Source organism: Cyanistes caeruleus, chromosome 31, assembly GCF_971803275.1.
Source record: "Cyanistes caeruleus chromosome 31, bCyaCae1.hap1.1, whole genome shotgun sequence".
NCBI lineage: Eukaryota > Metazoa > Chordata > Aves > Passeriformes > Paridae > Cyanistes > Cyanistes caeruleus.
In genome coordinates this window covers 3,646,272-3,668,356 of record NC_141731.1, presented here as the reverse complement: position 1 = coordinate 3,668,356, position 22,085 = coordinate 3,646,272, and the positions used below count along the sequence as shown (strand labels likewise).

Sequence of the window (22,085 nt, the reverse complement as noted above, 5' to 3'; positions counted from 1 at the left end):
GGGATTTTTCTTAGATTGTGTGGAAATTTGAGGCGATTTTGTGGGATATTTCTGGAATTTGGTGGGTTTATGAGAAGATATTGGGGGTTTTGTGGATTTTTTTCTGGAATTTTGTGGGATGTTTCTGGAATTTGGTGGGATTTCTTTGGAATGTTTTGGAATTGTCTGGAATTCTGTGGGATTCTGAGGAGACTTGAAGAATTTTGAGGGCCTTTTTCTTTGATTGCGTGGAAATTAGTGGATATTTTGTAGGGTGTTTCTGGAATTTGGTGGGGTTTTCAGAAGTTTAAGGGAATTTTCTGGAATTTACTTGTAAAGTTGTGGTAATTTTCGTGAATATTGTAGGATATTGAGGAGCCTTGAAGAATTGTGTGGGATTTTTCTTAGATTTTGTGGAAATTAGTGGAGATTTTCTGTAATTTTGTGGGGTTTTCAGAAGATTTAGGGAATTTTGTTGGATTTTTTTGGAATGTTGTGGCTGTTTTCGTGGATTTTGTGGGATTTTGAGGAGACTTGAAGAATTGTGTGGGGTTTTTCTTAGATTGCGTGGAAACTTGTGGAGATTTTTTGGGATATTTCTGGAATTTGGTAGGCTTATGAGAAGATTCTGGGTAATTTTGCTTTTTTTTTCTGGAATTTTGTGAGATGTTTCTGGAATTTGGTGGGATTTCTTTGGAATGTTGAGGAATTGTCTGGAATTTTGTAACATTTTGAGGAGACTTGAAGGAATTTGTGGGATGTTTCTGGAATTTTTAGGATTTTTTTTTGAATGTCGTGGAGTTTCTGTGGAATTTTGTGGGATATTGAGGAGACTTGAAGAACTTTGAGGGATCTTTCTTAGGTTTAGTGGAAATTTGTAAAGATTGTGTGGGATGTATCTGGAATTTGGTGGGCTTATGAGAAGATTTTGGGGACTTCGTGGGGGGTTTTTTTGTAAGTTTGTGAGGTGTTTCTGGAATTTGGTGGGATTGTTTTGGAATGTTGTGGTAATTTTCTGGAATTTGGTGGGATTTTGAGGAGCCTTGAAGAATTGTGTGGGATTTTTCTTTGATTGTGTGGAAATTTGAGGCGATTTTGTGGGATATTTCTGGAATTTGGTGGGCTTATGAGAAGATATTGGGGGTTTTGTGGATTTTTTTCTGGAATTTGGTGGGATGTTTCTGGAATTGTGTGGGATTTCTTTGGAATGTTTTGGAATTGTCTGGAATTTTGTGGGATTCTGCGGAGACTTGAAGAATTTTGAGGGCCTTTTTCTTAGATTGCGTGGAAATTAGTGGATATTTTGTAGGGTGTTTCTGGAATTTGCTGGGGTTTTCAGAAGTTTAAGTGTATTTTCTGGAATTTTCTTGTAAAGTTGTGGAAATTTTCTTGAATTTTGTGGGATTTTGAGGAGCCTTGAAGAATTTTGTGGGTTTTTTCTTAGACTGTGTGGAAATTTGTGGAGATTTTTGTGGGATGTTTCTAGAATTTGGTGGGCTTATGAGAAGATTTTAGGAAATTCGTGCGGGTTTTTTTGCAAGTTTGTGGGGTGTTTCTGGAATTTTGTGGGATTTTGAGGAGCCTATAAGAATTGTGTGGGATTTTTCTTTGTGTGGAAATTTTTGGAGATTTTTGTGGGATATTTCTGGAATTTGGTAGGCTTATGAGAAGATTTAGGGAAATTTGTGGATTTTTTTCTGAAATTTTGTGAGGTTTTTCTGGAATTTTGTGGGATTTTGAGGAGTCTTGAAGAGTTTTGAGGGGTTTTTCTTAGATTGTGCGGAAATTTGTGGAGATTATGTGGGATGCTTCTGGAATTTGGTAGGGTTTTGAGAAGACTTAGGAAATTTTGTGGGTGTTTTCTGCCATTTTTTGGGATTTTTCTGGAATTTTGAGGGATGTTTCTGGAATTTTGTGATGTGTTTGTGTAATTTGGGTGATTGTCCTGGTTTAGGGTAAATTTGGGAGAAAACCTCCAGTGGGTTCCCCCCGGGAAGCAAACCCACGTGGCCCCTTTCTCCCACCCCCCATCCAGTTCGGGAAGAGATTTCCCTGAGAGGAGTGGAAAAAACCTGTTTATTTCCCAGGCACAGCACTACCCAGCACAAAAATGAACGATATCAAATTACAAAACCTCTCGCCCTTCAGCAGAGATGAGGAACTTCAGAGGGTCTCTTTCCTGGGGGTGTTGGCTCTGTTATCAGTCCCTCTGGCGCTGGAAAATGCCGCTGCCCAGGCCGGGCTCCCGGTAGTCCAGGGGTGCTCCCGGTGCTCCCCCGAGTCCCCAGTCCAGAGCAGCTTCGATTCGTTTCAGGAAAAGGGAAAGAAAACAGTCCAGGAAGACCTCTCTGCCCCGGCTAGCTGGAAAGCCAAGGCGATCTGTGTCTTGTTGTCTGTCTGTGCTGTAGTCAAAACTCCCGATGCGGGGGGAGCAAGTGCAGTCTGATAACAGACTCGGTGCTTCTTTTCCACTCACTTTTACTCTCAGATGGAATTTTAAGAATACAAAACCTGTGACGGGGTTAGGTGGACGAATGGGGATACAATTTAACATCATAATCAACCCAGGACACACGCCCACTGTGCTTTCCAGCTGCTTTGCTCCAGCTCCCCCCAAATCACCACGAATTCCACTGAACTGAAACAAATCCAAATCCTCGTGGGTCGGGACAAGGGCAGGGAGAGGTCACTCAGGGATCACCATCAGGGGCACAACAGCCCGACACGGGGAAATGAACTGAATTTAGGACTGAGCAAATCAGACCAGGAGAATGAGGATTAAAATCAATCTTGAGAAACACCTCCTCCCGCTCCTGAACTTTTCTGTCCGGGCCGCTGCTCGCGGGGCACAGAGAGGGGCCCGGCCGTGTTCCTCGAAACCTCCCTGGGAATCACCCCAGAGCCCCCAGCCTTCCTTGTGCCCATCCCCGGGGCCCCTTGTCCGTCCCAGTGGCTCCCGTGGCTCTCCCAGTCCATCCCAGCCTCTCCCAGTCCATCCCAGTCACTCCCAGTGACCCCGCCTGTCCATGTCGCCTTTCCGTGGATCTGCCGCCGCTCAGCCAATCAGAGCGCGCCTCTCTGATGACTCATCAGTTGCCGGGCAGATCCACAGAGCCGAGAGCCCCGCGCTGGACTCGGCCGCCCAGCGCCGCGCACTTCATTCCCAGTCCCTCCCAGTGCCACCACAGTCCCGCCCAGTGCCACCACAGTCCCTCCCAGTGCCACCACAGTCCCGCCCAGAGGCCCGGGAGTCTCTCCCACTCCTTTTAGCCCATTCCCAGTCCATTTCGGATTCATTCCTCCTTCCACTCCCAGACATCTGCGCCTTCATCCAGTGTCCCAGTATCCACTCTCATCTCTTTCAGCGCCATCCCAGTCCCTGACAGCCTGTTCCCGGTCCCACCCGACGCCACACCACTCCTCTCCCATCTCTCCCAGTTACCCCCCAAGCTCATGCCAGTCTGTCCCCGCTGATCCCCAGTGCCCATCCCAGCGTGTCCATCTCGCTGGTGCCCTCCAGCTCCCAGCCCGGCCCCGGCCGCCTGCTCTGCTCCCTGATGGATTTGTCCCCTGCCCACATCCAGCTGAGCTGCTCCCAGGGCCAGCAGCAGCTCTCGGGCCACGTGCTGGCCACTGCCGTGCTCCCCAGCGGGGACTGGAGCCAGCAGCTCCTGGTGCTGCTGGAAACCGCCCCCGGCAATGCGGGCTCAGCTCCAGCTGCCAGGTGGAGCACGGCAGCCTGGAGCACCCCCTGAGCCGGCACTGGGGCACGGCCCGGCCCCCACAGCGCCGGGGGCAGCGGGGGAGGCACTGGGGGGGCCCAGAGGGGGACTGGGCTGTGCTGGGAGGAACTGGGAGGGAGTTTGAGATGGCCTGGTTTAAACTGGGGAAGGGATTGAGGTGCTTAGGATGGCTGGGAAGGGGATTAAAGGATGTTGGGGAGGGTGGGATGGGGTTCTGGGGGTCCTGGTGGAAACTGGGAGGGAGTTTGGGGGTGCTGGGTGTCACAGGGAGGGATTTGAGTGAGCCTGGAGGGGCTGGAAGGAGATTGGGGATTGGAAAGCAGGGATTGGGATGAGGTTGGTTGTGCTGGAAGAGACTGGGAGGAGTCTTGATGAGTCCTGGTGGGGCTGGGAAGGGACTGGGGGAGGGTTTGGGGGTCCAGGGGAAGTGGGGAGAAATTGGGAGGGGGCTGTGGGATCCTGAGAGGAACAGGAGGGGCTCTGCTGGGTCCTGGGGAGGCTGGGAAGAGACTGGCAGTGATTTACCAAAATAGCAATATTGATCCAGTATCAACATCAATCTGTTAATGGACAAAAAACCTCTCCAACAGTTTAAAGTTACAAAGTGGATGTTTAATCACAGCACTGGGCGAGTGCGGGAGTCACCCCTTAATACGCACTGCAGGTTGACAAAAGATTCCAGTGTCTATTTATTTACAAAAGTCTTGAATATCCAAAATACTAATACATATTAATACTAATGCATATGCATAATGCGAACACTTTCTGTTCCCCACTTTGGATTAAAATGCACGGTAATGAGTTTAAAAAGTCATTCTGCCTGTGTGGTTGGCTCCCTAATTTGAGGAGGAGGTCGTTTTGGTGAGGAGGGGTCATCAAGAGATGAAGGAAAACCGCTCTTCCTCACTCTCACCTTTCTACCTTTACAATGGTTGACATTACAAATGACATTTGGTGCAACTCCAGTTTCCTCCCTTGTGACTTTGAAATGGGTTTCCAGATGTAAGGTCTCTGACCTTCCTGAACCCGTTTATCAGTTTCTCTTTTCTCATTATAAGCACAGCTGAACAAACATACAATGACAAGTAATTTTTTACCTAAGTCCAAGACTCATTATCTCAAATCCTGCTTCTCACTCAATCATTAACTCGAAATACTTCCAGCAAGGCCTATCTCTATCTACGATCTCCAATTTTTCTACAGCACCTAATTGTTTAAAATTAGTGACTCCAAAGGAGGTTTCAGAGGGTCCTGGGTGGGCTGGGAAAGACTGGGAGGGTCCTTGGAGGGGCTTGGGGTGTCTCTGAGAAGTTTTGGGGGTCCTGACCTCTGCAGACCCCCCAGGGATACTGTCAGACGCCACCCACAGCAAGATGCTGACGGGGATTGGAGTTTCCGTGTTGGGCTTCGTCTTCCTGGCACTGGGGCTTGGCTTCTGCCTGTGCAGGAAGGTGAGGGGGGATCCCGGGGATCGTGTCCTCCCCCCCCAACAGAGTGAGTGTGCTCCCCTCAGAGCCCCCAAGCCCGGTGTCACCCCCTTTTCTCTGCTCACACAGCTCCTGAGGCAAAAGCTTCTCGAGGATTGAAAGTCAACAATTCCCATTGTCATTCTGTATCCCATTGGATTTTCATTCCCCTGCTTTCATCCAGGTGCCCACAGGGAGCCAGGAAGATGTGGAGCCTCCCAGCCAGGTGTCTTCCCAACACGCATCACCAGGACCACGGATCACCAGGGCTCTGCCCAACGGGGGTCACTGGGGATCATCCAACGCCCATCCTCCCATGGGGGATGGAGCTGGAGCAGCGCACGAAGCTCTTCCCGCACTCGGGGCACTCGCAGGGCTTCCCTTACTGGTGCCTCCGTTGGTGTTGGGTCAAGTTAGATCTCTGTGAGAAGCTCTTCCCACACTGGGGACACTCGTAGGGCCTCTCCCCACTGTGGATGCGCCGGTGGATGGTGAGGTTGCCGTTGCGGTTGAAGCACTTCCCGCAGTCGGGGCAGCGGAAGGGCCTCTCGTCTGTGTGAATCCGCTCATGTTTGAGGACATCAGAGCTGGTCTGAAACCTCTTCCCACACTGGGGACACTTGTAGGGCCTCTCCCCAGTGTGGATGCGCCGGTGTGCCCACAGACTGGAGCTCTGACCAAAATTCTTCCCACATTCCGAGCAGGTGTAGGGCTGTTCCCCTGTGTGGATCACCTGGTGTGTCATCAAATTAGAGATCTCTCTGAAGCTCTTCCCACATTTCCCACACTCATAGGGCTTTACCCCAGTGTGAATCTTCTGGTGTTTCCTCAGGTTGGAGCTCTGGCTGAAGCTCTTCCCACATTCCCCACACTCGTAGGGCTTTTCCCCAGAGTGGATCCTCTGGTGCTGGATGAGCTGGGAGCTGTACCTGAAGCCCTTCCCACATTCCAAGCACTTGTGGGGCTTCTCCCCCAGCTCTGAGCTCCGGCTGGATCTCTGGCCGTGTTCCTGGCACTGGGGGGATCTTTCCTCCTCGCAGCTCCCTGGACTGCGTTTGCAGCCCCTCCTCGTGCGGGATCTCCAGGGCTTTTCCTCCTCCTCTTCCATCTGGTAGAAATTTGGAATGAAAATTCATGATTAGGTGGAAAAAAAGAGAGGAGAGTGCCTTGGGCTGGGGATGCCTCTGTTGGGAAGGCAGAATTAAAAAGAAATTATAAATATGTCTCTTTAGCCAAAAAGGCTAAGGAAGAAATACAAATGAAAGCATGGTTTGAATAAGTCAAAGAAACCAGGCTGGTGTGCCAGAACACGTTCTTTCCCCCAGTAAAACCAAGCTGAGACCCCTCTTCCCAGCCTTATAAGGAAAGGTCTGAAGAACCCTGAGATAACTAAAAATATGCAAAACCAGCGATTTCTATAGGTTGAACACAAATGTTACTGTATTAGGATACTTAGAAAGATTGGTCAGTAAAGGAATAGAATATTCAATGTATAGGTTATATAAGTAATTGTAAAAGAGAGTTCTCTCTCTTGGCTCTCTTTGTTCTCTTAGTCTCTCTTAACTCTTGGCTCTCTTGCTACTCTCTCTTGGCTCTCTCTTAGCTTTCTTGTTTCTCTTAGCCTTCTTGCCTCATGCTTTCTACACTCTTGCTGCTCTCTTTTTCCTGTTCTTTCCTGCTCTTCTTTATCCTCTTTTTCCTGGCTCTCTCACTTCTGTTCTGTTATTCTCTTTCTTAGCAATCTTAAAGTCTTGAACTCATGTATTTTACCCCCTTTTGTATTGTTCTCTCTGAGCCTGCTTTGTGCTCTATCTGTCGGCTCATGGCAGGCTCTCCCTCTCTCTCTCTCCCACGCCCTGAAATAAACAACTAACATCTAACTCGACTATAGAGGTCTCTGCCGAGTCTCAGACCGTCCACCCCCGATGTGTCTCCTACGTGCCTCCTTGCCCAGGTTCGTCTCAGAAAGACATTGGGCATCTTGCGTCTGTAAGAACCTCAAAAACAACAGGATTCAGCCCAAACAACAAAACACAGATCACAAACAAACCAAACAACAAGATTCAGCCAAAACCCCCTGCACAATAGAAAGGTTCAGCTCCTGCAAGAAACTAAAGCACCAACGTTTACCACAGTAAGGCTCAGAAACACCAAGATTCTGCCCCATAAAAATTGTGGATAGCCCACTGTGGTCACCCGCTGCATGTGGGGAGGCACTGCACCTGAGGCTGGGGGAGCTGCAGATACAGGGATGAACTTCGTGCTGCTTCCTCTCCCTGCTCCTCCTCCTCCTCCTGTGTCCCTACTCGACCTCACACTCCTCCTCCTCCTTCTGCACAACCCCAGGTACATATATTTTGACCGTCTTTTTCCTCAACCCTGCTTCTCCTTCCCTTCTCCTCCTGCCCCCAGGCCCAGCACCCACTGCCGCCTCCCTCTTCCCCCCCAGTCCCACAGCATCCCACCGCAGGGGCACGGATGCAGCTGGGCCAGCTCGGCCTGGGGCAGCGCTGGGCTCTCGGCCGCTTCCGCCCGCACTCGCTCCCCACTGCAGCCGCTCCCGCCACCACAGCGCGGGGGGGCCCGGCCTTGGCGCTCCCCCCTCCCACCTCCCCAAATTCCCCTCCAGGGGGGCGCCAAGGCCCGGGGGGGAGGGGCGCAGCTGGGCTCCAGCTGGGGAACGCTGGCAGCTGCGGCTCTGCCTGGACACTGATGAGTCATCAGCGCCGCGCGCTCTGATTGGCTCAGCCCTGCCTGAGCCCTGCGCCTGCACCAAGGGGGGACACCCTGCTCCAGGGGGGATGGCCCCAAAACGGGGCAACCCCAGCAAAGGAACAACAACAAAGCCTCTTTACAAACTGATCCCCTCAACCTCACTGCACATAGGGCCAGGGACGTGGACATAAGGAAGTGACACGAGGAGCCAGCAGCTGCACAAAATGTTATGAATTGATGACACAGACTGCTGCTCAGCCAAGGTCCTGCTAAATTCATCAACTTCCAGAAGAACAACAAAGACTTAACACAGCCATCAATATCGTTAGCTATACAAAAGTGGGGTGCATATTAAGGGGGTATGTAGGAGGTGCATTGGGAAGTCTGTACCTCTCCAGGACTTCAGCCAGTAGGGAAAGGGACAGGGAGATGTGGCCAAGAAAATTAGGGTGAAAAGGAGGCTGTGTCTGCCAACAACTGGAGAGACCCCATGGGAAATGTCCCATGGGCACACCCTTTTTTATGAATACAATTACTGTTACAAGACTCCTCTGTCTTCCTTGTGGACAGAAACCTCTGGGGATGTCAATTTTTCCACACACCTTGGGGCTCCTCCGCAATTCCTTCCACCGTCCAGGCCGGCGGGCAGTGAGTGCAGCTGAAGGGGCCTCACCCAGTTTGGGGGATCGGCTCCCTCGGCTGGCGGCGGCACCGGGCATTGATTGGGTACCCGAGAGTGAGCAGGAGACAGACGAGTGACGGATCAGGGCGGCTCTCAAGAGTCGGCAGGGAGAGAGCACTGAAAATCTCAGCAGTGACTACAGTGGCATCTTCGGGGAGTGAACATGGCAGGGCACCCAGGGAGGGGGACAAAAGGGAAAGCCACAATGGGGTCCCAGCAAAAGGGATGAGGATCCCAAAATATCTCTCAAGGGTCCCTTGGGAGCATGTGGAGGTCGTTTGCACATTCTCCCAGAGGGAATTAAGGACATGGACACCCAGGGGGGCAAGAAGGGAAGTCCAGAAGGCATTTAGACAACAGGGACTTTTTTTTTTAGACAAAAAGCAGCAGGAGGAATCCATGGGGTAAGAAAAATGATGATGGAAAAGAAGAGGAAGAGAAAAATACTGAGGACTGGGATGTGTTCCAGAAGGGTCTTATCCGCAGAAATTGCCAGCTGACTCAGATCCTTTGTATCCCAGTTTTCCAGGACAGGAAAACAAGGAGGTGAGGATTTCAGGGGGTTTCTCTGAGCTGGGAGCGGCAGGAGCGGGCGCAGAGCTGCGGCACCGGGAGCACGGGCTGGGGGCCTGTGGGGAGCTGTGGGGCCGGGCCGGGGCTGTGGGGCAGCCGGGGCTCAGCGCCGGGCGCTGCCTGAGCCCAGCACCCCCCGGGCAGGGCCGGCAGTGGCCCCCGGCCCCCAGGAGGCTGCGGGACGCCCCGGCCGCTGCCCGGCCCCGTGGAGCTGCCGGCCCTGCCCGCCGGGGGGGCCGCCTTTGGACACTGCGGCAGGACAGGGACCGGCTCTGGGATACGGGCTGGGGAGGGGAGCCTCAGCACAGCCAGCACGAGGAAGGAACAGCTCACAAATGGCGATTAGACCTGCAAAGATCCACATGATCTTTTAAGCATTTCCTGGTGGCTCCCTGGAGAAAGGAAGGATTTTGCAGAAAGCTCAGCAGCTGCCACACGATGAGCACCCACAGGCACTGAGGGGGGCTGCAGCAGCGACAGAAGAAGCCCCTGCAGCACTTGCTCACAAAGGCTCAGCAGCTGAATGCAGCAAGGGATGAGCAAAAGGCCAAGCTGAAGGCAAAGGCCATGGCACAGCTCCTACAGCCCCTGAGGGATCAAGCCCAGGGCCCAAGGGGGCCCCAGCACCCAGGGGACACCCTCGGCCACAAGCACCTGGCACAGGCATTGCCCTCCTGGCCAGGGCACAGCCCACCCAAACAGCCCCTGGCAAGGAATCAGCCTTCCAGCTGCAGGGCACAAGGACACTGCAAGCACAGACAGCAGCAGCCTCAGCACCAGCAAGTCCAGCCCTTGATGGACACCCATTCTTAGCGGTGGCACAGCTCCCATTCCACCAGGGACCCACCACACTGCAGCCCTTGGGAACATTCAGGGTGGCTCTGGATCCAGAGGAGACCTTTCCTGATGGACACAGGGGCCTCCCCATCCACTCGGAATCTTACACCTAAAGGTGTTAGGGAATATTTAAATTATTAAAGCACTAAGTAGGAAAGATGAGCAGGTGTGTTTTATTCAAACACTATTAGCTGATGTGGGGGATGGGTTTGAAATGCAGGAGCTTTTAGTTGCTCACAATTGTGATTGTAATTTACTGGGAAGGGATTTGATGGCTAAATTGGGAATGCAAATGAATGTTGCAAAAGGTGATACAGAGGCTGGTTCTGTTGTACCTCTGTGTCAAATGTCTGGCAGAGCCATGGCTGAAGTGAACCCACAAGTGTGGGCAGCCCCAGGGAAATGGGCAAAATTAGATATGGAGCCTCTCCAAATTTCCCTGAAGCAACCAGGACAAGAGGTGTGGAAAAGCAATCCCCTGTTCCAAGGGAGGGAAGGAAGGGCTCACAGCCTGTCTGGGAGTCCTGCTCAAGGCACGGCTTGGGCAGCCAGGGATGGCTCCCTAGAATGCTCCTATCCTGCCAAACAAGAAATCCAATGGAATCCACAGAATGCTGCAGGACCCAAGAAGAAGAAATGAGATGATGAAACCGAGCCACCCCACACTGTCAGATCCTTACACCAGCCTCAACCAGCTGCCCTCCTCACACTGCTGCCATTCACAACTTGATGCAAAAGATGCTTTCTGGCAATCTGCCCACTTCCAGAGGATGCAAACACAATTCTGCCTTGGGCTGGCAACAAGAGCTAGAAGGGAAAATGCTCAAGACATGGACGGTCCTTCTGCAGGGATGCACGGAAGCACCGGCCTGATTGGGGCAAGCCTTGCAGGAAATATCAAAGGAACTGACCTCACCCCCAGGGACTGGCTTAATGCAGGATGTGGATGACTTGATCCAGTCAGGAGGACAAGGAGAAGAGGTAGAGGAAGCCTCTGTGAAATGGCTTCATTTTCAGGCTAAAAATCAGCTTTGAGTAGCTGAAAAAAAAGAAAGGGCAAATGACAGAGAAAATGGTTAAATATTGGAAACAATTTTTGACTGAGGGTTTGTGGTGTATTGATTCAGAGAGAGTTCAGGGAATCTGAGAAATAATGTTTCCCAGGACAAAAATGGAGCTGGAACAATTCTTAGGATAATCAGGGAACTGCAGGAGCTGGACTGAGGATTCTTTGTTCTGGCCTGAGCATTGTGTGACTTCTTTAGCCCCAGATAGCCTCAATTTTACTGAGTGGACATAAAGAAGAGAACAAAACTTAACAAAATGAAAAAAATAAAATGATTGATGCCCCAGCCATGGCTCTTCCCGACTCAGAAATCTGAATTGGAAAGGAATATTAAACAGGCCACCCCTGAGCCTGCACTGAAGGCAACGCAGCAGCAGCCAGGGCTCCCCAGCGGGGGAAGCCCCTGCGCCTGCCCACAGATCCTCTGCTCAAATCCTCGGCCTGGCCACCCTCCTTTGCCATCTCCAGCCACTGCGGGACAATCCTTGCTCTCACTCTTGCAGCTTCAGGCCTTTCTGTGCCTGCCCTCGCCACAGCTGCTGGGGAAGGCACCGGGACAATTCCACTCTGCCTCTCAATTCCACTCACACTCTGCCCTGCCTGGGATTCGCTGCTGGCAAAACAGACCAACTTGAAAATGGCTTCAAATCCTATTTCTCTGAAGGGAGTTGGTTTGCCTTTGCCTTGGGGAAAGGAATTTTAATCTTTCTTTTAAAGGAATTTTAATCTTTCTTTTCCACCACTCAGCAGAGATGAAATTTACATCTCAACAGATTGGGAATACCCAAAAGATTCCATCAGCTAACATCAAACAACATCTGACCCAGAGACTGCCCAAGGCACAGCTGGAGACACCTGGTCTGGAAAAGGCTGAGCAGGAAATCCAGGAGTGCCCACCTAATTCCCATCACAGGCACAGAAATCCGGCTGCAACAGGAAACCAAATCCTAACAACTCCACACCTTGAAACCAATGAACATTAAACCAATGGATTTCTATGGGTTCAGACTGTATAAAGTTTTGGAAAAATCTAGTAAATTCCCGTGTCATGGAATGATTTTCTCTGCACACCCAGCCTAAGTGTGGATTTAATGATTTCTGTTGCACATCCTGGCCAGAATCAGGTTGTGCCTTGACTCTCTAGCACTAAAGACATTGCGGGAGAGTTTTTGATTTTCCCAAAGTTTCCGTGAAAGGATTACACCATTAGAAATTTTTTTTTGTAATAATCTTGATTTTATATTGTCAGTTCAGTTTGGGCCAAGGTAGGGAGAATCAATTTTTAGGCCGAGAGAGAAGTAGGAAAAATTCGATTGCCTTGAAAATTTTTTGGGAATGTTTGTGCCTGGCTCATAGTTATGGCAAAAATTCTGTATGGGTTTTTGGATGTTCACTTTTAGGCTGTTTCTGAAAAACTAGAAGAGCTTTAAAGGTGACCCTTTATCTCATACTTATTAGAGTACTGTTAAAAAAATAAACCAAAACAAAAAACAACCACATTGTGGCACTAACAAATGTGAGTCATCCCATGACTGCCCTGGAAGAGAAGCTTTGTTCCAGGCAGCCAGGAGAGGAGCTTTAGAAATGCAAATTAACACTGAAGGGACAAAGCCTGCACAATGGCCCAGGGGCTTCCTGCCTGCAGGAGGAATTGGGCTGATTCTCTCTGCCCCTCAGCCCAAGCTCTGCCTGCTTGCACAGATGGAATTTGCACAGCTAAAGGCAGAGCCCATTGTGAGGATATCTGACTCTGCAGCAGAAATTGGTTCAGCTGCAAAGGAAAACAGAAAATGGAGAATGTTGTGAAAACTTCACTAAAACAAGTGGGGGGGAATCATCCCTGTCCCCACTCCAACATGTGCTGTCACTGTCTATGTTATATAGGGTGTATCAGACCACTGGGGTTTATTTGCTACCACAAGGTCAGGGAAATCAGTTGGGAATCCAAGTAAGTGATGATTTAATGAGAAAAGCTGACAATTGATGCAGCCCTGGCTGGAGGGAGCACCCAGAAATGGGGAAAAGATGGACAGCCACCAGAACAAATGCTGCAACACCATGGACCAGACCCGGGAACCCTGATGAATTCATAGCAGGTACCAGAGAAACCATTTCTCATTTCAATGGCATAATTAGATTACAGGATGCCATTGAAATAATAACCAACCACACAGCTCCAGCTCCTGACCTTCCCCCCAACCAATCCACTCAGATGAGGAACACAACATTTCACCATGGGATGGGATCAGATTATCTATTATTAGAAGGAGACAGAATTTCTGGAAAAGTAAATGACTCAAACTGCTGTTGACAAATAGATGAGAACAGATACCAAAGGAAACAAGAAAGCAGCTCATGAACCAGACCAAACAAGGAAAGGATGGGAATGAGAAACGTTTTTGTGCTTCCCTGGCAGACCATGGGTTAAACAAATGCCAGACAGAGCTGTCCCCCTTCAAACCTACACCCCAAAATTCCTGTAACGCCAGGATTCCTCCCCGAAGAAATCTGCTAGGATCTCCCCAAATTGAGTGAAAGGGGGGATGGGACCCCCAGACTGAGCAGGAGGGGCCTGGAACACCCAAATCCAAGCACGGGGGAGTGGGTTGGAGATTGGACGGATGATTAGGAAGGGGCTAGAGTGGGAAAAGGAGAGGGCTGGGACCCCCAAAGCGTGGGGGAGGGTGCTGGGAAACTCAAATTGCATTGAGAGGGGTCAGTGGATTGGGGGAAGGAGGAGAAAGGGGGAGAGGAGAGGGAAAGGTGGGGCTGGGATGAAAGAAACCTGGTTCCCCGTCCCCGCAGCACTCGATCCCTGGAGCGATTCCCTGCGGCTTGTAGGGAGGAAGATCTGCACTGGGGGGTCCCCAAGCCCCCTGCCCATCCCAGCGTGTCCATCTCGCTGGTGCCCTCCAGCTCCCAGCCCGGCCCCGGCCGCCTGCTCTGCTCCCTGATGGATTTCTCCCCTGCCCACATCCAGCTGAGCTGCTCCCAGGGCCAGCAGCAGCTCTCGGGCCACGTGCTGGCCACTGCCGTGCTCCCCAGCGGGGACTGGAGCCAGCAGCTCCTGGTGCTGCTGGAAACCGCCCCCGGCAATGCGGGCTCAGCTCCAGCTGCCAGGTGCAGCACGGCAGCCTGGAGCACCCCCTGAGCCGGCACTGGGGCACGGCCCGGCCCCCACAGCGCCGGGGGCAGGGGCTGGCAGGACACGGAGGGGATTTGGGGCTCCTGGCCTTAACTGGCAGCCCCTCCTTGAGAACCCCTCTCCCCCTGGCCCAGCTCCCCTCATCCCCCTCTCCCAGCCCTTTCCCAGCGGCTCCCGGCCCCGCTCCGCTCACCCCAGAGCTCCTCGCCAGCAGCCGAGAGATGGAGGAGGAGGAGGGGAAGGAGGGGAAAGCGGAGGAGCGGGAGGAAGAGGAGGGGTAGAGGAGGAGCAGGAACTGCAAGAGGAGCAGCAGAGGAGGCCCCATGAAACAAAGAAATTAAGAATTAAGAAGAAATGTTTAAAAGTGGTGTCTGACAAAAACCAGACCTGACACCCTAATCCACAAGAACAGGAAAAAGAGTCAGACTGCAAGATAAGATAAGGAGCTGGAATACACAAACAAGATGCAAAGACAAAGGCACCACAGGATAAAGGAGATTCCTGGACCCTAAGCCGGAGGAAACGGATTTGAAGTCCCCCTCCCAAAAAAAAAGCGGCCAAAGGACTGAAAGGGGCACAGGGCTAATTTTAATATGAAGTGAAGACAGGCGGGGTTAGGAAATTAATATGTATTAGCCGTATCGTGTAAACCTGCTCTGTAAAGGATAAAAACGGGAAAACCCAATCAAAAAGGTGTGCATGCTTTTGGAGGAGATATCCCCCATGCACCTCAGCGCTGAATAAATTCATACCTGCTCTTATAACTACTCTGTGAGTTATAGAGTTCCTTTTATTCCGCAAATCACCCAGGTGCGTCCATCGCTCTCTGGATCTGCAGCCCCTTCGCGCCGGGAGCATCGGGCCCCGCAGCCCGCAGCTCACCGGGGACGGGAACCTCGCCCCGAAGCTCTTGGGCCGTCCTGGCAGGATTTGTTTGCAGGGGAAGGGATATTTGGAGCTCACTCGAAGTATCTTTGGGGACCCCTGTTCCTTTTTCTGGGCACGGGCAGGGCAGAGCGATGTCTGGATCTTGCAGGACTCCAAAGCTGAGCTGAGATGCCCGGTACCGGCAGGGGGAGGGGAGCAGCGAAAAGGGGGGAGCCCCGGGAGCCCCGGAGCCTGAAATGGGGGCCTGGAGAGGGGGGACCCCGAGAGCCGGGAGTGAGGGGAGCCTGGAGAAGGGGCAGCCTGGAGAAGGGATGAGCCTGCAGAGGGGGAAGCCCTGGGACACCAAAGTGGGGACCCCAGGAAAGGGAAATCTCAGGGAGGGATTTTTTCCTCTCAGTCCTGATGCTTTGGAGATTTTCATGGACACAAGACACCTGAAGACTTCTAGAGATGGACTCGGGCAGGAGGAACCCTGAATCCTAGGTGGTCACCCCTTGTTTTTCCCCCCAAACCAGACTTCTCATGCCCAAGCATTAGACGAATGGAGGAGAAGAAGGCAGAGAGGAAGATGCTCTGGGACCCCCAGGCAACAACAGTCAGTACAACAGTGGAGGCAAAAGCATTATCACCAAATCCATCTGCCCAGAGGGCAGAACTGGTTGCCTTAACCAGAACACTAGAATTAAGTGAAGGGAAAAGGGTAAACATATGGACTGGCTCAAAGTATGCTTTTGGAGTAGTGCATGTACACAGAGCACTGGGGAAAGAAAGAGGACTGCTGTCTTCTCAACGTACCCACATTAAACATCAAGATGCAGTCCTGCAATCAATAAAAGCAGTACAAAAGCCTGACCAAGTAGCAATCATGCACTGCAAAGCTCAACAATCAGGAAGCTCCAAAATTCATGAGGGAAATCGGAAAGCAGACTGGACAGCCCAACAAGCTGCTCGAGAAGTGCAAACTGCAATGGCATTGATACCTTTAAAAACTAATGTATCTCAATTCAATTTACCCCCAGAACCAAAATATTCAAAAGAAGATGAGAAATTGGGACGCTCACTGAATGCACAGAAGAATTCAGAAGGGTGGTATGTGACTACACAGGGACAAGTAGTGGTACCCCCCTTGAGAATGAGAGAAGTTCTACAAATTAAACATAACAAATGTCATTGGAGTGCAGAGACATTGGTGAAATTGTTAAAACAAAATTTAATTTCAGTACGGATGTTAACAATGGCAAAATCAGTAATGTCAAAATGTGAAATTTGCTTAAAGAACAATCCAGTGGCTAGATGACAGGCACAATTAGGGAAAATTCGGGTAGGAGTAGAACCAGGAGATTATTGGCAAGTAGATTTTGTAGAATTACCAAGAACTTGAGGATACAAATATCTATTGGTAGGGCTTGACACATTTTCAGGATGGCCAGAAGCTCTTCCCTGTCACACAAATCAAGCAAAGGAGACAGTCAAGTGGTTACTGCAAGAAATCATTCCAAGATTTGGGGTGCCTCTAGGAATATCATCAGATAGGGGCCACATTTCACAGCCACAGCAGTGAGGGAGGTGAGTAGGTTACTGGGAATAGCTTGGCATCTCCATACACCATGGAGACCCCAATCCAGTGGACAGGTAGAGAGGATGAATCAGACATTGAAGAGGCAAATCAGCAAAAGATGCCAAGAGGCTAAATTGCAGTAGCCACAAGCTTTACCAATAGCACTGCTGAGGATTCGGATAAAGCCCAGAAGCGGGATGTCAGTCAGTCCTTATGAGATATTGGATGGGAAACCATATGAATGCCCTGAACCTAATCCAAATGTACATGTTACAGGGAAGCAAGAGGTGTAGAATTATGTTCTGTCTCTTGGAAAAGCTCGAGCTCGACTTCGGAGCACCCTTGTGTGGAACAGGCCGCTGACTCTTGAGAATCCAGTTCATGACATCCCCCCAGGAGATGAAGTGTACAGTAAAAGCTGGAAGGAAGAACCATTAAAAGAAAGGTGGAATGGACCCTATCAGGTACTGTTAACTACCTTGACAGCAGTCAAAGGAGCTGGACTGGATCCCTGCATACATTACACCAGAGTGAAGAAGGTTTCCCCTGCACTGTGGACTGCACAAACTGTAGGGCCAACAAAGCTGCAGATAAAGCGGGTTTGATTGTTTCAAATATCTAGGTTGCTAGTGACTGTAATGGTGATTATTTCATGGCCTTTAGTGCCATCAGTTGGAATCAATGTTACCTTGGGATGTGAAATGCAAAAGGATCAGCTGACAACTCTTCATTTTAGAATGAAGAGGGATGTGGGGGTGCAGCCAGAAACACAAGTGATAAAAGTCTCTCATACTATTCAGGCAGAAAATGGGATGATTGGATTAATTAAAGATTTTGCTAACGTGCAAAACACCAGCAAAATAACTGCCTGTCTGCCAATACCAAAGGCAGCAGGAGACCAAATAAAGTGGAGAATTATAACATCCAAATTACCTGAAATACAAAAGAATAAAAATGAAAATGTGAGCTGTGTATTGCAAATAGATTACGAGTACCCAAATAAGACAGTGTTTGAAAATGCTGTGAAGCCAAAGTATTCATCTACATGGGATTGTCATGAAAATGGAGGAAAGTATGAACCAAAACTAGGCTGGTATGGGGGATTAGGGAATTATGGATGGTGTTATGAAAAGATAGCAAAGGTCATTAAAGAAAAGATTCCAGTATCAAAGTGGAAGTGTGAAGGACAGGAAGGAAAAGATCGGGCTGAAGCTTGGGACAGTGCATGGGCAATGAGTGTGCTTCAGAAATTCCAATCTATGGCAGATAGCCCTTGGTGCATTAAGTGGGAAGGCTCTGAAAATGAAACAGATCCAGGGGTATGGAACACTGCAACCAGTAGTAGAATGGAGGCAGACAAAGTGAATTGGTGGGTATGGAACAAAACTTAGGACTGTACTTCTGATGATGAAGAAATAAAACAAATGCCACCACTTGTGGTAGCTCTGCAAATTGGATGTGCCTGCAGAGGAATCAAACATAAACAAGGTGAAATAAATGACAAGATAGGACAAGTGATCCAAAAGGTAATATGGAGCACAAGTACAATTCAGAGTCCAGGCCAATTTGGATGGGCAGCAAGCGATGGCACCTGGACAACACATTTGCCTGTAGGTGAAAAAGTAAAAGAGGTTACTCTAGGCCTCCCCACCTTATGCCCAATTTGGAAAAGGTCCCCATTCAAGGGAGAACATGAACTTCTGCAAATAAGGACAAGACGAGAAGTTCAGGAAAACAAAGCTGAAGATGAAGAAACATGGCAGGAACCCTCCAGTAGTGTAAAATTTCATTGGGCTCTGGAATCCTTGTTTGGTCCAATAACAAATTATAACAATAGAAAGATGTTGTACAAACTTACAGGCCAGGTAGAAAGATTGGCAAGAGTTACCAAAGAGGGATTTAGAGAGCTAAATGTACAATTACAAGCCACAACTAAAATGACCCTGCAAAACAGATTGGCTTTAGATATGTTATTGTTGAAAGAACACGGAGTATGAGGGTACCTAAAAGGACAAATTGATCACTGCTGCATCCACAGCCCAAATGGAACTGCAGATGTAGAACACAACATTAATCCATTAAAACAAATAGAACATGAAGCACAGAAAGAGAGGGAAGATCTGACCACAAGTTGGGTAGATACAAGTTTTGAAGGGTTAGGATGGAATGTGAGCTCCTGGATCAAATCTATTCTTGAGAGTCTGATAATCCTACTGATTGTGTTCTTAGCAATCTGGTTAATCTGTGCAGTTCTGAAAGGAGAGATAAAGAAAAGAGTATCCTGGAACCAGAAGATATTAAAGGCGCTGACACGGGACAGAGATCCACATCCACATTTGTCATCTCCAAGTCCTCCAGAGTGTAACAACGCTTACGACAACTGTGGATTCGAAGATGAACATCAAGTATAATCTCAGAAAAAGGACTGTATATAGTGAAAGCATCACACTTATTATAGTAAAATAAAATATTTTTAAAGGGGGGAAATATGTTACTATGGGGTTAAATGTTTCTGAAAATGTTTCTTCAAATCATGTAGAGGCAGGCCACAAGAATGCTTCGTATTAGGGATGGTCTAGCAAGCTGAAATGTTTATGGTAACGGGAACTGGTACTTGGGGTCTCCAAGATACCCACCCAGAGATAAGATTTGGACATGTTCATACAAGGATGAGTTAACTCTCATGAAGCAATATAGAGAGAGTTAATGAAGCAATATTAATGAAGCAATATTGATAAGGTTGTTATAGTGATTATTGCTACAGCTGAAATTGTAGAAATATGTGCACTTTGGAAAAAGACAATGGAGCTAGATTTGGGTTGCTGATACCCCCAGTTCCTGCGTGCTTCAATAAAGCACCTGCATATAATCAGTCTCTGATTATGTGTGTTCCTGAATGCTAATAAAGACAGACCAAAAACTTCCAAAACACCAAAAATCTGATATCCCCCCAAAATACAAAGATTCTGCCCTCACAAAAAAAAACAAAACACCAACATTCAGCCCAATAAAGCTCAGAAACACCAAGATTCAGCCCCGGGAAAATCGTGCATTTCCCTGCCCGGGCACTCGCTGCATGGGGGGTGAGGGGGGCAATGAGGCCGGGCCGGAGCAGGGGGTGCCTGAGAGAGGCCCCGAGCCCGGCAGAAGCCCCTGCACAGCCATGCAAGTGGCTCCTGGCCGGACTCGGGGATCCCCCTGGCCATCCCCGCTGGAGCAGCCTGGTCCTGAGGGACTCTGGCCCCTGCGAGGGACCCCAGGCTGCAGCAGGACAAGGATTCCTGGCCCTCAGGGGGAGGCAGTGACATGACCTGACTGTGACCCCCATCCCTGTGCCTCTGGGCGGGGAGGGGGACGGAGAGGGGCACAAAGTTAAGCCCGGGAAGGAGGGAGAGCTGGGGGGAAGATCGATTTCCCTAGGAATTACTTTGCTTCTCGTTTTCTTCCTCTGACACGTCGGAATAATAAATTCAATTAATTTCCCCAAGTCAGGTGTGCTGTGCCCGTGACCAAGGATTGAACTGTCCCCACCCTCATCCACACCCCCGAGCCTTTCCTTGTGTGATCTGCTCCCCGCCCGGGACAGGAAGGAAAGTCACAGAGTTTTGGCCTCGCTCCGGCATGCCCTGCTCCATCCCGGACTCACCCCCAGCTCGCAGCGCCCTCAGCTCCCGGGCACCCCGAGCTCCCGGCGCTTCAGCGCAGCGGCGCTTCCTTGGCCTCCTGCCCGGGCCGGGCCCAGCGCCGGGGCCGCTCCTCAGCCCAGGGGGCCGAGAAATGGCGGAGCTCAGCCCAAGGCAGGCGAGGCCGTGCCGTGTGCAGAGCCCGCCGCTGGCTGCGATTGGCTGCTTCTGCCGTCACTTGTGGCTCTGGCGCGCGCTGATTGGGCAGAGCGGGGACAAGCCCGGCCCCGCTGGCGCCCCCAGGGCGGCCGTGGGGCAGGAGAGCCGCCATTGCCGGAGCGTCTGTGCGGGCGCGGCAGCGGCGGCAGCAGCGGCCGGAGCCCGGTGAGGCGGCGGCGGAGCTCGGAGGCGGCCCCGGCCATCGCAGGTGGGAGCCGCGCTCGGTTCTGCGGGGGCTCGGGGCTCGCTGCGGGCCCGGGAGGGGGCGGCAGGGGGCTGTGGCGGGTGGCTTGTGCCGTGGCCGGCCCGTGTTGGCCCTGGGCTGAGGGCGCTGCGGGAGCGGCTGCCCGCGGTCTCCTTGCCGCTGGGGCCTCGGCAGGAGGCGGTGGCGGAGCAGCGCTGGCTCGTCCCGCTTCGTGTCGGGAGGCCGGAGGTGGCTGCGCTGGGCCCGGGGCCGGGCGGGAAAATTCCCGGCGCCAGAGGTTTGTGTGGCCCAAGGAGCCAGAGGAGCGGTGTGCAAGTGACTTTATTGCTGCCCAAAGGGAGAGGCCATGGGGCATTTGCCGTGCGCTCTCTCCAGTTGTTGGAGGACGCGGCCTCGTTTTTGTCCTGATTTTCCCGGCCGCGTGTCCCTGTCCCTTTGCCCAACACTGGCCGAGGTGCTTGGAAGGTTCAGCCTTCCCGATCCGCCTGCTGCATGTCCTTTTTGGATAACATCCTGTGAAAAACAAAGTTCACATAATTTTTATAGAATTAAAAGTTTAATAAAAAAAGAATTAGGAGAAAAAAATAATGTATACAGATCCGGCCGGGTGTCTCTGCATTCAGGCAAGAGAGCAGACCTTACTAACAAAGGATTGTCTCTTAAAAACAGATTCCTACTACATGTCCTTACATTCTTATACATATTCATACATTCTTCTTAGGATCTTTGGTGTTCTTCTGTTTAGTTTTCTCTTGCCCCCTTCTCAATGGATCAATCCTCTTGGCGCCATCGAGATTTACATTCCCTGATACCAGAAATGCAATAAATTCCTCCCCCCCACCCCGAGTTCTGGTCACTGCTGTCTTCATCTGGATAAGATAGTTTATAAAAGAAAAGAAGATCTCCAGCTATCTTTTTCAGTCTTTGGGTTACACAAACAAAAGTAGTTTTTGTTTTAATGCTATGTCCTAGCTTAACATACATGTATTATACCACTATTTCTAAGTTTCATTAATAACAGAAATAAAGAAGACTATATTATTACAGCTAAATTTTCTAATCTTATACATATAATATTCATTATAATACTTGTGAAAAGCCAATATTATGATATGCGTTTATAACAACCCGATATTCCTGGCTCTGTGAAGTGTTTGTTCTTCTGGAAGTTCAGGAATGTAGTGGGACTTGGTCTGAACAGCAGTCCTTGTCAATTAGTAACATTTACTGAAACTGGTGATTTCTCCCATTCCTTCCTTATGTGCAAGTCCCTGGCCCTATCTCCAAGCAGATTCACTCATTGCCTCTGTTTTTTCTTCCTGGTTCTTCTTTGTTTTTGGGATTGCTCTCAGTGCCCTCATTCTCTGTCCTTTTGTAGCCGTTTGT

The 22,085-nt window shown here is 50.3% G+C and overlaps 2 protein-coding genes across 2 annotated transcripts in view; one reads left to right on the top strand and one right to left on the bottom strand.

Moving 5' to 3' along the window:
• LOC147648746 (uncharacterized) overlaps window positions 1-22,085 on the top strand; it is a 132,412-nt gene that overhangs the window by 41,785 nt on the left and 68,542 nt on the right. The window lies entirely within an intron of this gene.
• On the bottom strand, window positions 5,522-6,296 carry LOC147648749 (uncharacterized). Its single transcript, XM_086866481.1, has one exon. The coding sequence runs from the start codon at window positions 6,294-6,296 to the stop codon at window positions 5,571-5,573; it is 726 nt and encodes a 241-aa protein (XP_086722607.1). The 3' UTR covers window positions 5,522-5,570.

Coding starts and splice junctions, on each gene's coding strand:
- LOC147648749 (XM_086866481.1), bottom strand. CDS start 6,296: ATGGAAGAGGAGGAGGAAAAGCCCTGGAGATCCCGCACGAGGAGGGGC.